This window comes from Parasteatoda tepidariorum, chromosome 9 (genome assembly GCF_043381705.1).
Source record: "Parasteatoda tepidariorum isolate YZ-2023 chromosome 9, CAS_Ptep_4.0, whole genome shotgun sequence".
In the NCBI taxonomy this organism is placed as follows: Eukaryota; Metazoa; Arthropoda; class Arachnida; order Araneae; family Theridiidae; genus Parasteatoda; species Parasteatoda tepidariorum.
Window position 1 is genome coordinate 18,348,767 of NC_092212.1, and position 14,867 is coordinate 18,363,633.

The 14,867-nt window shown below is 30.8% G+C and overlaps 1 protein-coding gene across 1 annotated transcript in view; it reads right to left on the reverse strand.

The window, feature by feature from the left end:
- LOC107447438 (adhesion G protein-coupled receptor L4-like) overlaps positions 1 to 14,867 on the reverse strand; it is a gene marked incomplete in the record, with an annotated part of 19,808 nt that overhangs the window by 1,574 nt on the left and 3,367 nt on the right. The window contains 5 exon segments of the mRNA XM_043051349.2: positions 1,103 to 1,196; positions 6,085 to 6,222; positions 6,332 to 6,475; positions 7,941 to 8,039; positions 13,925 to 14,029. Of these exon segments, the coding sequence (XP_042907283.1) occupies positions 1,103 to 1,196; positions 6,085 to 6,222; positions 6,332 to 6,475; positions 7,941 to 8,039; positions 13,925 to 13,940 (491 nt within the window).

The following is a 14,867-nucleotide window of genomic DNA, read 5'->3' on the forward strand; positions in this document are numbered from 1 at the left end:
ATATTACTAATTTGCGTATTATTGAAGCTAGCGAAATTTTTAACCCTCTGTACTTTGACGCATTATCAACAGTCAGCATTTTTAAAATTTAAAATTTTTATTTCTTAATAATTAGTAATCACTCAAATTTTAAAAAATTCAGAAAAAATTATAAGAAATAGTAGTATAATTAATAAATAATTTAAGTAATAAATATTGAATACCTTCAGCTATAATATAAAAAACAACAATATTGAACTTTTCCCTCAATGTTAACCCCTCAGTTTGTTAACCGCTTAATGGTCGTTAAATTTTTTTTTTGTTGTTGTTGAAGGAAACGGTCATTAAAATGTCAATTTTTCTATTCAAGAAAATTATATTAAACTAAGTGTATGTGCAATATATTTCTTAATTTTAAATTTTTGGGTTTATTACAAATATAAGTGCTTGATGAGTGCAAAGAAATATCAAGTTCAAAATAAACTTCCTCTAAGACATCACCTCCTACATCAGAAAGCCTCCACACAGTTTTTCATAAGTAGTCCGTGCAGACTATTTAAAAAGTGTGCGCAGGAATCCAAATTCTATTTTAAAAGTACTTGAGAGAAATTTATCATACATATTTGAGAATTGAATCTGTAGTGGTTGACTAGTAAATAAAACAAACCACTTATATTCATAAATTAAACAAATTTTTAGACATATGTTTGCTACCATTTTCTAATTTTTAATAGATTTCATATTAAATGGTTATTGCACTAATTGGTTTACCTTCATAGTGATCTGATCGGACTACCTACAAAAACCGTGTGGAGGCGTTGTCTAAGCACATTCCAAATAATCTAGTACTGCCATCTGTTGTATAGATTGAGAAATATATATGATTCCGGAAATGGAGAAATAAATTGTTTTAATATTTTTGGTGCGATACTTTTGAACACTCCTATTTTAACGGCAGCAAGAAGGAAGGGGTTAAAATATACTATTAGTTATGATTGACAGGCACTGTTAATTAAACGAAGATTGCATGACAGGTAAAAATTTTTATCCTTAGTTCAAAGATTATTTTTGAAAAAAAGATTTTTGTTTTGTTCATACCATCGTAAAGCACTTTTGTACTTACGTTTTCTTCACGTAATAAACGACTGCTCCAGTAATTATAAGACTTACAAATGAAGCTATGGCGATAGTTGTGTAAATTGCTGTAGCTGTACTTTCTGCAATATAAAAAAATTTTAGCGAATGATATAATTATTTCATAACAGCAGGAATTTGTCATATATACATTTTTAGCAATAATAAGTATTATACTCAAATTGAAAATATTTTTAAATTTGCAATAATTATTTCATTTCTTTAAAAAAAATATGTATTATACAGTGCGTCAAAGAAAAAAACGGACCTCCCTGAATAACTTTTGATCGGATCTTCACGTTTCGGGACTTTTGACCCTCCAAATATAGGAGGTAACCACAATCTGGGAAATATGATCCTAATAGTTTGGTTAGGAAAGTAGTCCAAAATTTGAACCCCCTAATGTTAATTTTATTTTTTGCGTATTTCGCCATATATCAAGAAATTTTTAAACGAATTTTTTAAATGAAAAATTTTCGTTCACAATTATAAAATTCGTTAATCCAAATGTAAATTCCATGCAAAAATAAATTTTATTAAATATTTATTATTTTTTAATATTTTATTTTAATCTAAAACATTTAGAGTTGTAAGGTTTTAAAATTACTTACATCATTTCAAAGTATCTAATTTCACATGGCAAACTACAAAATGTGAGCGAAATCGGTTCAATAGTCTCTGAGAAATCGAATTTTTAAAAAATTGTTTTTTTTTTATTTTTTAAGATATCAATTATTTGTTGATATTTTCTCAAAAATCAACGAATTTTATAATTGTGTGGAAAATTTTTCAACAAGCTTTAAGATTTCTTGAGAAATAGCGAAATGCGTAAAAATTAAAATTAACATTAAGGGGTTAAAATTTTGGACAGGACTTTTGACCAAACTATCTGCGCCCTATTTCCCAGATTGCAGCTACCCTTTATATTTTGGGAGTCAGAAATCCAAATCCCTCGAAAAAACGGTATGTGTATACAGAGGAAGTAAGTTTTTGTGTCTGATTTCGTTACCTAAAATAACGTTTGTACTAATTAATTAACATATTTGAGGTCACCTCTTTGAATTATTAAGATTGGGTCCTAAAACGTGAAGATCAGATCAAAAGTTATTCAGAGTATTCCATTTGTTTTTCCTTTCGGTGCACTGTACATATAAAATAAGTCAGAAGAGTTACACAACCTGAATAATTTTCAAATTATAATTTTGATTCTAATTTAAAATCAGGGAATATCATTTGCATGGCCATGTACTCAAGCGCTATAAAGGTGGTTTTAAACAAATTCTTCAAATAGTCCTATTAGAACTTCTTTAAGTAAATAAGTAAAATGTTTTACAAGACTTGAAAAGCAGAATGAAAATAGTTAATAAATTTCAAATTTAGCTTAATTTTAAAATTTAACAAAATAGACAAAATCGTAATTCTTTGAAGGTACTTATGCTCCAATAAATTATACTATGTTATACAACAGAAGTGAAATTTACAATAGTCAAATGAGAAAATTAGAAAGCTGAAGCTTGTTAGTTTAGTTGGCCTTAAAAAGGCTTCATCGATAATAATTTATAATGGATGCACAAAGTACACATTTAAAAATGTATGAAAAAAATTTTTTTTAGCAGAAAACAAAATAAAGCGTACTTTTAGGTACTTGTACTGTCATATATTTGAGTAGTGCATACTTAAACTAAGTTAACTAAGTTTGCTTGAGGAAAACCTAAACTCTTTCCGCCTAAATACAACCATTAAAATAATNAAAAAAAAAAAAAAAAAAAGACATTTATGCTTGATGCAGCCACAATAAAAAGTGATGAAAAGTAGGAGGATTTATCTCAGGTAAAATATGTTTGCTTTTATATAGCTTGTAACAAAAAGTATTATTTTATTATTCAATGGATAAATATTAAGGTAAAAAATGTTTATGAAGTTAAACTTTAAAAATATTTGAAACTGAAATTGTTATTTTGAATAGATTTTTTTTGTATCTGTAATATTCAGAAAAGTTTAAATAGATTAAGTTACAATTTTAATTCAAATTATTTATAAGTTTTCATTTGAAAAGGAGAGTCTTATGTGGAAGAAAAGTGAACAGATAATAAGAAGTTCCTTATGTGGATGACACGAAAATATGAAGGCCGATATCGCCTTGCTGGTAGTGCGCTGGACTCATGTTCGTGAAAGCGAGAGTTCGAAAGCAGCCGGTTAAAGACTCCCCGTGCAATAAATGGGGATTGGTTAGCGTTAAGTCTGTTGGGTCACAAAGTCCTCCATATCACCACAACAAATTATACTTATGCGGGTACTGGATTGGAGATTGATCGTTCAGGTCAAAATTACGATCTGTAGGTGAATGAATGGTTACGCCTTATGAACGGGTGGGACGTATTGGTGTTTCAGGAGTCAATTCTATCCCACGTGCCTTAATGGCCAACAACGACAACAACAACCAAAATAGGAAAGCTTTGCTAATTATTTGAGTTTTCCTCATAGGGCTGTCATCATATTATCAATAAGAAAAATATTCTCCGCTGCTGTTGTCAATGTAAATTTTAATAAAGTTGATTTTCCTAGCTATATTTTCCATTTTTTAATTGTTTTCTTTCTTGCTTTGTATCATGTACTATATACATCGAAATGCTGCTTGCAATCAACTAATTAGAATTTAAAGTATTTGTTGCACTGTTTTACCAGAACTCGAATGTCTTCACAATACTCCAATGGAATAAAGAAAAAAGAACATACTTTTGCGAAATAAGAAGAATTATAAATTATAAAAAGAAATACAGCAAGAGAAAAAAAAGTACTTGTTCCATTAGTAGATGTATAGCACTCCAATATTTTCAGGGATGCCAACTGTTTCGGCAACAGTGTTTATAAAATGGTAAAGAATTAAATAGTAAAACTTGTAGAATAAGAATAATTACTTCTAGTCTTTAAAAGTTTTACCTCGAGATAAATGGAATTAAGTTACATTTCATATGACGCTTAGATATTTTTGATATATAGTGGTGGAAAAATTACTTTGAATGAAAATTACTAAATTAAAAATAACTTAAATTTCGTTACTTCTCGAAAATATTTTTTTTATAAAAGGAATAAGTTGGCATCTTTTCCTCTCGGAGTATCCAAGCTGTGCCGAGAAATCCCATAAAACTCTCTGTGATTTCGTTTCCCAAGCAGAGTGGAGAATTTGGGCCCACAAACATACCGTTATGATAAAGGCGTTTCGCCAGGCAGTCATGACTCTCCGCAAGTCTTAATTCAGTGACAGCTTTTTCACTGCTCTTATACATACATCATATACATCAATCCAAGATGTTCCTTAAACCCTTCGAAAAATTACGAGAAGTGAGCAATGCTTTCCAATTTTGCCTCATTAGATTTTTTGTATAAAATTTTGTGGGGGAAAAGGAGTTGTAGATGGTAAGTTGTTAAATTATTTGAGTGCTCTTCTTAGCTAGCATATTTGCCTGTTCGTTGCCATAAATATCACAATGTCCTGGAATCCATTGGGGTTTTATTTGTTGTCTCTCTATTCTCAATCTCAACCGGACAATCTAGGGCAGTGGTTCTCAATTTTTTTGGACAACAGAACCCTCAATAATCTACCTCCTTTTGGCAGAACCCCGACTTTATAGACAAAGTTTATTAATGAAAGGATTGAAGATTTTTCCTCGTTTTATTATTAATAATCTTAAATTATGTTTAATATCCAACCGTTAAATTTGCAGTCCTTGTGATATATCTAGCCCAGTTATGAATTTGTTTTTGGTGTATAACTGAAAAAGAATAAAATAGGCTTAATTATGGTTTACTTCGAAATGAAAACTAAACAGAACTGCTATAAACGTCAAAAAAGGTCATTGGGAATACAAGTTTCTTCATAGAAGAATTTAGTCATTTTATTCAGATTTGAATAGCGCGATAGGAAATACTGATGCAATATTTTATAATTGCTTGTTTTTTTCATAATTTTTCAAATATATTGTCATTAGAAATATTATATTTTCCTTTTAAAAAGCACCCTTTCTATTTTATTGGCATTTTACTTGAAATAATTTCATAAAGGCAACCGCAAGATTAAATAAATTATGAATTAGGCTGCATCTAAATACGAGGGTTGTAAATTAAATAGTGGCAACTTAACCTTAAAACTCACAGAAGGGCGGGCATGCGCAAATTGGATATGGGAGCGATGAGGTGGCGCTGTTGTCGATGTGTAGAGTGCAAAAAAAAGTCGATTTGCTTAGAAGGGTAGTTGTTGTGTGGCGTTAAAGTTAGGAGTTTCGTTTCCATCGCTCTAAAGCATGTTTTCAAAAGGTGATCAGCTGTCGTGGCTTAAAATCGAGGTAGCCCGTGGCAAAAATGCAACAGAATGCTATAGAGGATTAGTGGAAGCCTGTGGAGCAAATGTTTTACCGTATAGGACAGTAGCACGATGGGTTCAAGCATCTCGTCTTTTTTCGTCATTAAGCCTTTTCACAACATGCTTTAGAGCGATGGAAACGAAACTCCTCACTTTAACGCCACGCAACAACTACCCTTCTAAGCAAATCGACTGTTTTTTGCACTCTACACATCGACAACAGCGCCACCTCACCGCTCCCATACCATACCTGCTAACTCTTCCAGATTTTCCGGAAGATTTTATTTCCATTTTTAAAGTGGTAGTAACTAGATACTATTTTTTTCTTTTATAATCTTAATTTTTAAATGATATTGATCACCACTATTCTTACAAAAATTAAGCACAGATATTAATATGCGTTACTATCATGGTTGTCTACTTAAGTTTTCTCAAATACAACGTATTTGTTTGTTTAATTCCAGTTAATTAAGTTTTAATTCCATTTTAATACCACTGGGGAAAATGATAATGGAAGGGATTAAAAGTTGGCAGGTATGCCATACCCTTATTACGCATACCCTATTTACGCACAGTATCATTTTATAGATAAATTTAAAAGCTATACATACTTTCGCACAATAAAGAGGAATCCATCAACCCTCGAGATACAAATCCAGATTCACAAATACAGTTGTAGCTACCTATAGTGTTCTCGCAAAACGTGTTAGGCTGAGCACAAGCTGAAGAATTTTCGCATTCGTCAATATCTATAAATTATTAATTTAAATATATTGATACATTCTTAAACGTATTTTTATCCAAACAGTGTTACAAATTCCAAATTAAATACATCAATGAGAAATTCAATGTTATTACCTTGGCAAATTTCTAATGGCTTAATTATCGTATCTACTATAACAGTCTTATAACCTTCTTTACAAATGCATGAATATGAACCAGGCAAATTGATGCACGTCATTGATTGTTTACATGGATTATGTTTCTCGCATTCGTTGAGGTCTAAAAATAGTCAAAGAATACTTATAAGAGAGGTAAACTTAATTAATCAATGCCCAAACACAAATATTGATAGATTGTGAAAAGTTCTTGTAAATAAAAAAAGTGGTAAAACATATTTGTATCTACTATTTTAGCTTTGAAAAAGAAAGAGTGTTTTATTTTTATGTTTGTTATATAATATAACTCATGGAAATGTAGGCTCGTCTGCTCAACATGAGTACAACGACTTACAAGACCTTCTCAAGTTAAAGAGACTAGATACCATAATTTACATAAGGACATCCCAAAGATATTACCATGCTTACAGTAATATTTGAACCCGCAACCTCCACGCTTCAGAGCTCTTGGTAGAAGGACAATACTCAATGACAGAAGACTTTCGATTCTGATTACAGTGGTTTGGAAACGATTGAAAAATCTTTCACATCATTCAGCACTTAAAATTCTAGCGTATCAGAAAGTAGCCACAATATCGATTGTGTTAAACTATACAATGTAACAGAGACAATATAATTCAGAGTAAAATTGTTTTTTATCTATCAGAAAATGTATGAAATTTGTATTGTCATGAGACACACCGAGCTCTAGTACAAGCTTAAATGCTCTAGCTAGTCGGAAAGTGGTCGAAATTTGAATAGTGCGATTCCATCATTACAAACAAGAAAACGAAGTAACAAAAACAGAGCCCCCAGAAAGTAATAAAAACAGACCCTTGAAAAATTTTAATGGTAGTAGTAATAGTACTTTAGTTACATCGCATTGGAACTGCATGATGAGATATTGCCAGCCGTCTGGGAAACATCCCTAAAAATGATACGAAGGCATGCAATCACAATCGATCATCTACAGAGGGATTGATAGCCCGACAACCTACTCGTAAAGTCGAACACTTTAAAAAGAACCAATGCCCCATCCTCGGTCTCTTCGCTAACTGATCAAAGTTGGCACCCACACGAGCAGACTGCAGCAAGTAATACTTGAACTAGATTTACGGAGAACTGTATTTTACACTCAGTCCACTGTAGACCTTTTTATTAGTAGAAGATATAATAGGTCTACCGGGAAATTCTGTCTGCGAAAGAATACGCCCCTTTATAGAAGAATCAAGAGGTGCCATTATAAAAAAAAATATGGTAAGATATTTACCCATAAATGTACCATCAGATGTACCGCTTAGTTCTGTCCGAAAATTTGGTCACTTCCAGTAGAAATTTCTCTCTTTAAAAAGCCTTTTATTCATTTAAGGATTTTTGAAGAGATTTTTTGTATCGTTATATTGTCTTTGAAAACTATTTAGCGGTTATTGCAAGAAATATTATAATATCGACGCTCGTCTCATTTTATCAGCGGTGTAGAAATTTCTAAGCCCCTATGAAAGTGTAGTTAAAAGATAAAATTTTTATACACTGTGTATGAAACTATATTGACTTCATTATAATGAAAATAATAATACGTATTTATTCACCTTTACAAAAACCATTTGCCTCTTCATACCCGGATTCACAACCACAGACTTTTCTATCACCATCAAAAGTACAATTAATATTATCTCCACAATAACACTCTATAAAGAAACGTAACAATAAACAACGTCATTATGCAAATAAAAAAAAAGTAGTGTTGCATAAAATATACAAAACAAGAATACTATAAAGGTTTACTTTTGCCGATAACATTTGAAAAAAAATTTGGTTTTGTTTTCCGTGAGAGTTTTGAACGGATCTTAGATGTTTTCACGTTTCTGATTTCCAATCCGCAATCGGTATCTCTCTACAAACTACAGTTTGTACGCAAACTAATAATGGGTTCCAAATCAGGATTTTTTTAAATTCACTCGAACAAATAGTGAGTGTCCCCACTTTTTTTCTACGTAGGGAATGGTAGGAAAAAGGGGAAAATACACTTCAGTTTATGATACGATACTTAATGGTCGTATGCTTCTTGTCTTACCCTTTTAGTACATACTTTAAAAAAGTGAAGAATAAGAATGGTGCCAAATTTTTGTTGGATTCATACATGTACTTGATCTCATGTAAATCATGTGTGAGGATTTTGAATCTGATATTAGTTTTGTTCAAAAAGCTGCAGATTTTTTTAAAGCGGTATTTTGGTTCATTTAAGTTTTTTTGTCTGAATGTATAGTGCGTGATATAAGAAACAGTCTAATGATCAACTTTTGAAAAAACTTTTGATCTAATGATCTGATCTTCTACATCTGATAACGTTCTAGAACTCAATTTTAATGGTTCAAGGGGGAGACCTCAAATATGCTAATTCATTAGTGCAGAGGATATTTTAAGATACAAAATCTGACACAAAAAAGTATTTTCTCTGAATATACATTCCTTTTTTCCAGCAGATTTGGATTTCTGACCCGCTATCTGTAAAATATGGTGCCCATAGTTTGCTCAGGTAAGCGGCCAATGTTTGAACCCCTTAATGTTAATTCTATTTTTTACGTATTTCGCCATATCTCGAAAACTTTTTAAGCGAATTGAAAATTTTTTGCACACAGTCATAAAATTAGTTTTAAATGAAAACGAAAAATTTTTGTAATGTAAGGTATACAATTTTTACATCATTTTAAAGAAGGTAATTTTAAATGGCAAAATACAAAATTCGGTCGAAATCGATCAAATAGTTCCTGAGAAATCGAAAAAAGCCGTATTTTAAAAATTCCATTTCTCAGGAACTATTCGACCAATTTCACTCAAACTTTGCATTATTCTATGTTAAATTACATCCTTAAAATGGTGTAAAAAAATTTTAAACCTTACAATTAAAATTTTTCGGTTATTAGTAAATAGAAAAATTAAAAGTAAGAAATATTTACTAAAAGTAATATTTTGCATGGAATTATCTTTGAATAAACGAATTTTATATTTATGTGTTAAAAACTTTCAATATGCCTAAAAGATTCTTGAGATATGGTGAAATACGCAAAAAATAAAGTTAACATTAAGGGATTCATACTTTAGACCACTCAACTGTCCAAACTATTAGGACCATATTTCCCAGATTACGTCTATCCCCTATATAATAGGGGACAGCAATTAGATTCCGTTGAAAAAGAGGTATGTTTATTCAAAGAAAGTATGCTTTTGTGTCTGATTTCGTAATTTAAAATATAGCATGCGCTGATTAATTAGCATATTTGAGGTCAGCCCCTTGACTCATTAAGATTGCCTGCAAATATACACTTGTCTGCCCTTTTGGAAATGGCCCTGAAGGCAAAAAAGATATGACCCTAACATCATACCTATAGTCATCAATTGAAATGTATTATCACCTTCTTCCTGTTACTCCTTACGTAGCATAGAAGTGGGGACAATATGTATTTTCTAGAGGGAATTTTAAAAATCCTGGTTAAGAGATCCAATTCAAATTGTTGTTTGGCAGGTATGCAAAAGGCGCAGTATAGGGTTAGTGTAATTTTCAAAGGTGCAGACAAGTTCACATCTATGTTTATAAATCTATCTTCATAAAATCTTCGTAAACTTGCACATTTAAACAAAATATACACTAAACTAAAAATATGATTTTGAAAAATATCTGTAACTCTTGGAACGAACAACAAAAAAAATTCAGATTTGATATTCTCACACCCGAATCAAGCTCTACACGGTTTCTTATGAGTAGTCCGATCAGACCAATCAGTCCGATCAGAGATGCAGGTAAACCAGTTAACGAAAGAGCCATTTAATAGAAGATCCAGTAAAGAAGAGGGAAATGGTAGCAAATATATGCCTAAAAATTTTTTGAGTTTATGAAAATGATTGGTTTGTCTTATTTACTTGTCAACCACTACGGATTCAATTCTCAAATATATATGATAAATTTCTCTCAATTACTTTTAGAAAGGTTTTGGGTTCATGCGCACAACTGGTTCACTTTTTAAACANTGATCTAATGATCTGATCTTCTATATCTGATAACGTTCTAGAACGCAATTTTAATGGTTCAAGGGGGAGACCTCAAATATGCTAATTAATTAGTGCAGAGGATATTTTAAGATACAAAATCTGACACAAAAAAGTATTTTCTCTGAATATACATTCCTTTTTTCCAGCAGATTTGGATTTCTGAACCGCTATCTGTAAAATATGGTGCCCATAGTTTGCTCAGGTAAGCGGCCAATGTTTGAACCCCTTAATGTTAATTCTATTTTTTACGTATTTCGCCATATCTCGAAAACTTTTTAAGCGAATTGAAAATTTTTTGCACACAGTCATAAAATTAGTTTTAAATGAAAACGAAAAATTTTTGTAATGTAAGGTATACAATTTTTACATCATTTTAAAGAAGGTAATTTTAAATGGCAAAATACAAAATTCGGTCGAAATCGATCAAATAGTTCCTGAGAAATCGAAAAAAGCCGTATTTTAAAAATTCCATTTCTCAGGAACTATTCGACCAATTTCACTCAAACTTTGCATTATTCTATGTTAAATTACATCCTTAAAATGGTGTAAACAAATTTTAAACCTTACAATTAAAAGTTTTCTGTTATTATTAAATAGAATAATTAAAAGTAAGAAATATTTACTAAAAGCGCCTTTGGTCCCATTTAACTTGTACTTTTCGGCACTTGTCAAACGACAACAACAACATTTACTAAAAGTGATATTTTGCACGGAATTATCTTTGGATAAACAAATTTGATATTTATGTGCAAAAAACTTTCAATTCGCTTAAAAGTTCTCGAGATATGGTGAAATACGTAAAAAAATAAAATTAACATTAAGGGGTTCAGACTTTAGAACTCTCAACTGACCAAACTATTAAGACCATATTTCCCGGATATAATGCCATGTTTGTCCAACTATCCCCTATATTGTCGAGGGCAGAAATCTGAATCCGTTAAAAAAGAGGTATGTTTATTCCGAGAATGTATGCTTTTGTGTCTGATTTCGTAACTTAAAATATCGTCTGCACTAATTAATTAGCATATTTGAGGTCAGGTCAACTCCTTGAATCATTAAGATTGAATTCTAGAACGTGAAAATCCGATCATTAGATCAAAAGTTATTCAGAGTGATCCGTTTTTTATTTTGCTCACTGTACAAGCTCATAAAGAACGTATAGGTTAATATGAATGTAGATATACACTTGTCTGCCCTTTTGGAAATGGCCCTGAGTGCAAAAAAGATATGACCCTAACATCATACCTATAGCATGCCTGCCAACTCTCGCGCATTTTGCGGGAGATTTTATTTTCATATTTAAAGTGGTAGTATATATATACTATTTTTTCTTTTATAAATTTAATTTTTAAATGATTTTGATCACCACTATTCTTACAAAAATTCAGCTTATATATTAATATGCGTTACTATCATGGTTGTCAACTTAATTTTTTTCAAATACACCGTATTTGTTTGCTTAAAATTGAAGTTTTAATTCCATTTTAATACCACTGGGAAAAATGATAATGGAAGGGATTAAAAGTTGGCACGTCTGCCTATAGTCATCAATTGAAATGTATTATCGCCTTCTTCGTGTTACTCCTTACGTAGCATAGAAGTGGGGACAATAAGTATTTTCCAGAGGAAATTTTAAAAAATCCTGGTTAAGAGATCCAATTCAAATTGTAGTTTTGCAGGTATGCAAAAGACGCAGTATAGGGTTAGTGTAATTTTCAAAGGTGCAGACAAGTACACATCTTTGTTTATAAATCTATCTTCATAAAATCTTCTTAAACTTGCACATTTAAACAAAATATACACTAAACTAAAAAATATGATTTTGAAAAATATCTGTAACTCTTGGAACGAACAACAAAAGAAATTCAGATTTGATATTCTCACACCCGAATCAAGCTCTTCACGGTTTCTTATGAGTAGTCCGATCAGACCACTATGTATGTAAACCAGTTAACGAAAGAGCCATTTAATAGAAAATCTAATAAAAAAGAGAAAATGGTAGCAAATATATGCCTAAAAATTTTTGAATTTATGAAAATGATTGGTTTGTCTTATTTACTTGTCAACCACTACGGATTCAATTCTCAAATATATATGATGCATATCTCTCAAGTACTTTTAAAATAGAATCTGGGTTCATACTCTGAACTGCTTCACTTTTTAATTAGTCTGAGCAGACTACTTCTAAAAAACCGTGTGGAGGCTTTCCGATGTAGGAGGTGATGATCAGGCTAGATCAAGTAGTGTTTGTATAAGTGCAATAAAAACTTTGTTCCCCAGTATAACTAATTCATTACAGATAAAGGAAAACAATTAAAAAAATTTTCCAGACACAACTGACATTAATATTTAAATATTATAAGTGGATAACAAACGTTAATGTTTTAACATGGGATTAAAAAAATGCCTGTTATTTTTTTTTTCATTAAATTTTAGAACTCTTTTGTCTTCCCTTAAAAAAAAATAACAAATAATATTTTATACAAACAATCTTATTTCTCAATATCTTAAATAAATATATGTAATTGTGTAATTTGATTCAACTGCTTAGTGTTAGTAAGACACTAAATATCTGACATCGATTTTTTGCAGCGAATTCTGAAAATAATGTGTATAATATAATATATAAATAATGTAACATAAATAATATGAAACATCTGTATAAATTATTTTGTCATGTTTTAATTTCATAAGAATTATTTACGTGAGTTACTGTGAAAATTATTTTCACAGCCTTGTTTGTTAAAAACTGCGTATTAACATTCCTATTTTTAAAGGAACACTCAGAGTTAGTTAAAAACTGCGTATTAACATTCCTATTTTTAAAGAAAGAGTATTTGCTAACAAATACTCACAATTTTTTATTTTAAATAACGATGAATTTCTCAGTTTTTAGCTATCCTATTTATTTTATTAAATCCCAAGGAATATTATTGTTATTTCATTTCTAATTATGTATTTATTTACCCATCATTTGATTACTCAATTAATATACGTCCTTCTAAGGTAACAATTGACCTTAAGGGATAATTTTCTGTGTGCCAAGGATGTCCACTTTACTCAGATGTCACCGTATGTTTATTATATTATGATTATAACCGTCATTGAACAGCCAATCCAATTTTTGAGTTTACGACCAACAGTGTTCTCCTCCGTAGTCATGTAATTTTAAGCCCTATCCAGAAGACAAGGGAACTCCCGGATGAAGTATTGGCAGAAATTTTTAAAGCCTTTTTGATGGAACTAAACCATATTTGAGCTACGTGTAGAGGAAAACCGCTAAAACCTCCCATGGTTAGTCTGACGACAAGGAGTCATTAGCCCATGAACTTTCTACAACGGAGGATATTTTACGTCAGCTCTGTAATCCGTGAGAGCTGGGTGCGGAATTCATATCGACCAATCATCGCTGGGATTCGAACCTGGGTCATCTCATAGGGAGACGAGGGCTCTATCACCTGAGCCACCACGACTCCACCGTATATTTAGATATTAATAAGAAATAAAGAATAAGGTAGAGTTATACTTTCACATTTTCCCATTTTTTCTGCATAGCCTATATCACATTTACAGCCAATTTGTTTTTTGTGTTCATCATATAAGCATTTGCCATATTGGCCACAGCTGCATTCTAAAAATAAGAGTGAAATAGTTTAGAAAAGGGCGAAGATTCCAAATTTTTACTTTGAATAAAAGTGTAAACAATGTCACAGATTAATAATATTTTTAATAAAGGAAACATTAGTAAAAAGTTACATGTTCGAACAAACAATAATTTAAGAACATATCCAAGATACACATAAAGTTGTAAATTAAAAAAAAAATTCATACATAGGGGATGATACCAAGACATACCCTCTATTTCTACACAAAATTTCTGTAGGTTCAGAAAACATTTTTTGTAGAAGTAGTAAGTGTAGTATTGTATTAATATTTTAATAAATTTAAATTAAAATAATTGTGTCCACCATTTCAGAGAAAATAGATAAGATATTATATACACTTAATAGCATAGCTGCCTACTTATACGGCAGTTTAAAAACAATTCTCTTAGTCATAGCAACATTAGGGTTTTGGTGTACTAATTCTCAAAGTTTAAAGTTTCAAAAAAAAATTTAACAACCACGACGAATCAATAATGTAAAAAAAAATATTGATAAGATCTATTAGTTGGCTAATTATGCTTATAGATGTCTTAATAGTTTTGTTTTTTGAAAATTCTTCCAAACTTAATTGCAGTTTTACTATCACTTTGTAAAATCTTTTTCAACGACCGTACTAGTTGCCGGGTATGTAAAAGGTTAGGTAGATAAATGTTTCAATTAAGGTTTGATGGAAAGCCTATTCTTATGAAAAATTTCTCCTTTAGCTCCTTGCCACTGGAAAAATTATTTCACAAGAATGCTTTTTTTTTAGAGGTACGTAGGATTAATTACATATATATATATATATATATATATATATAACAC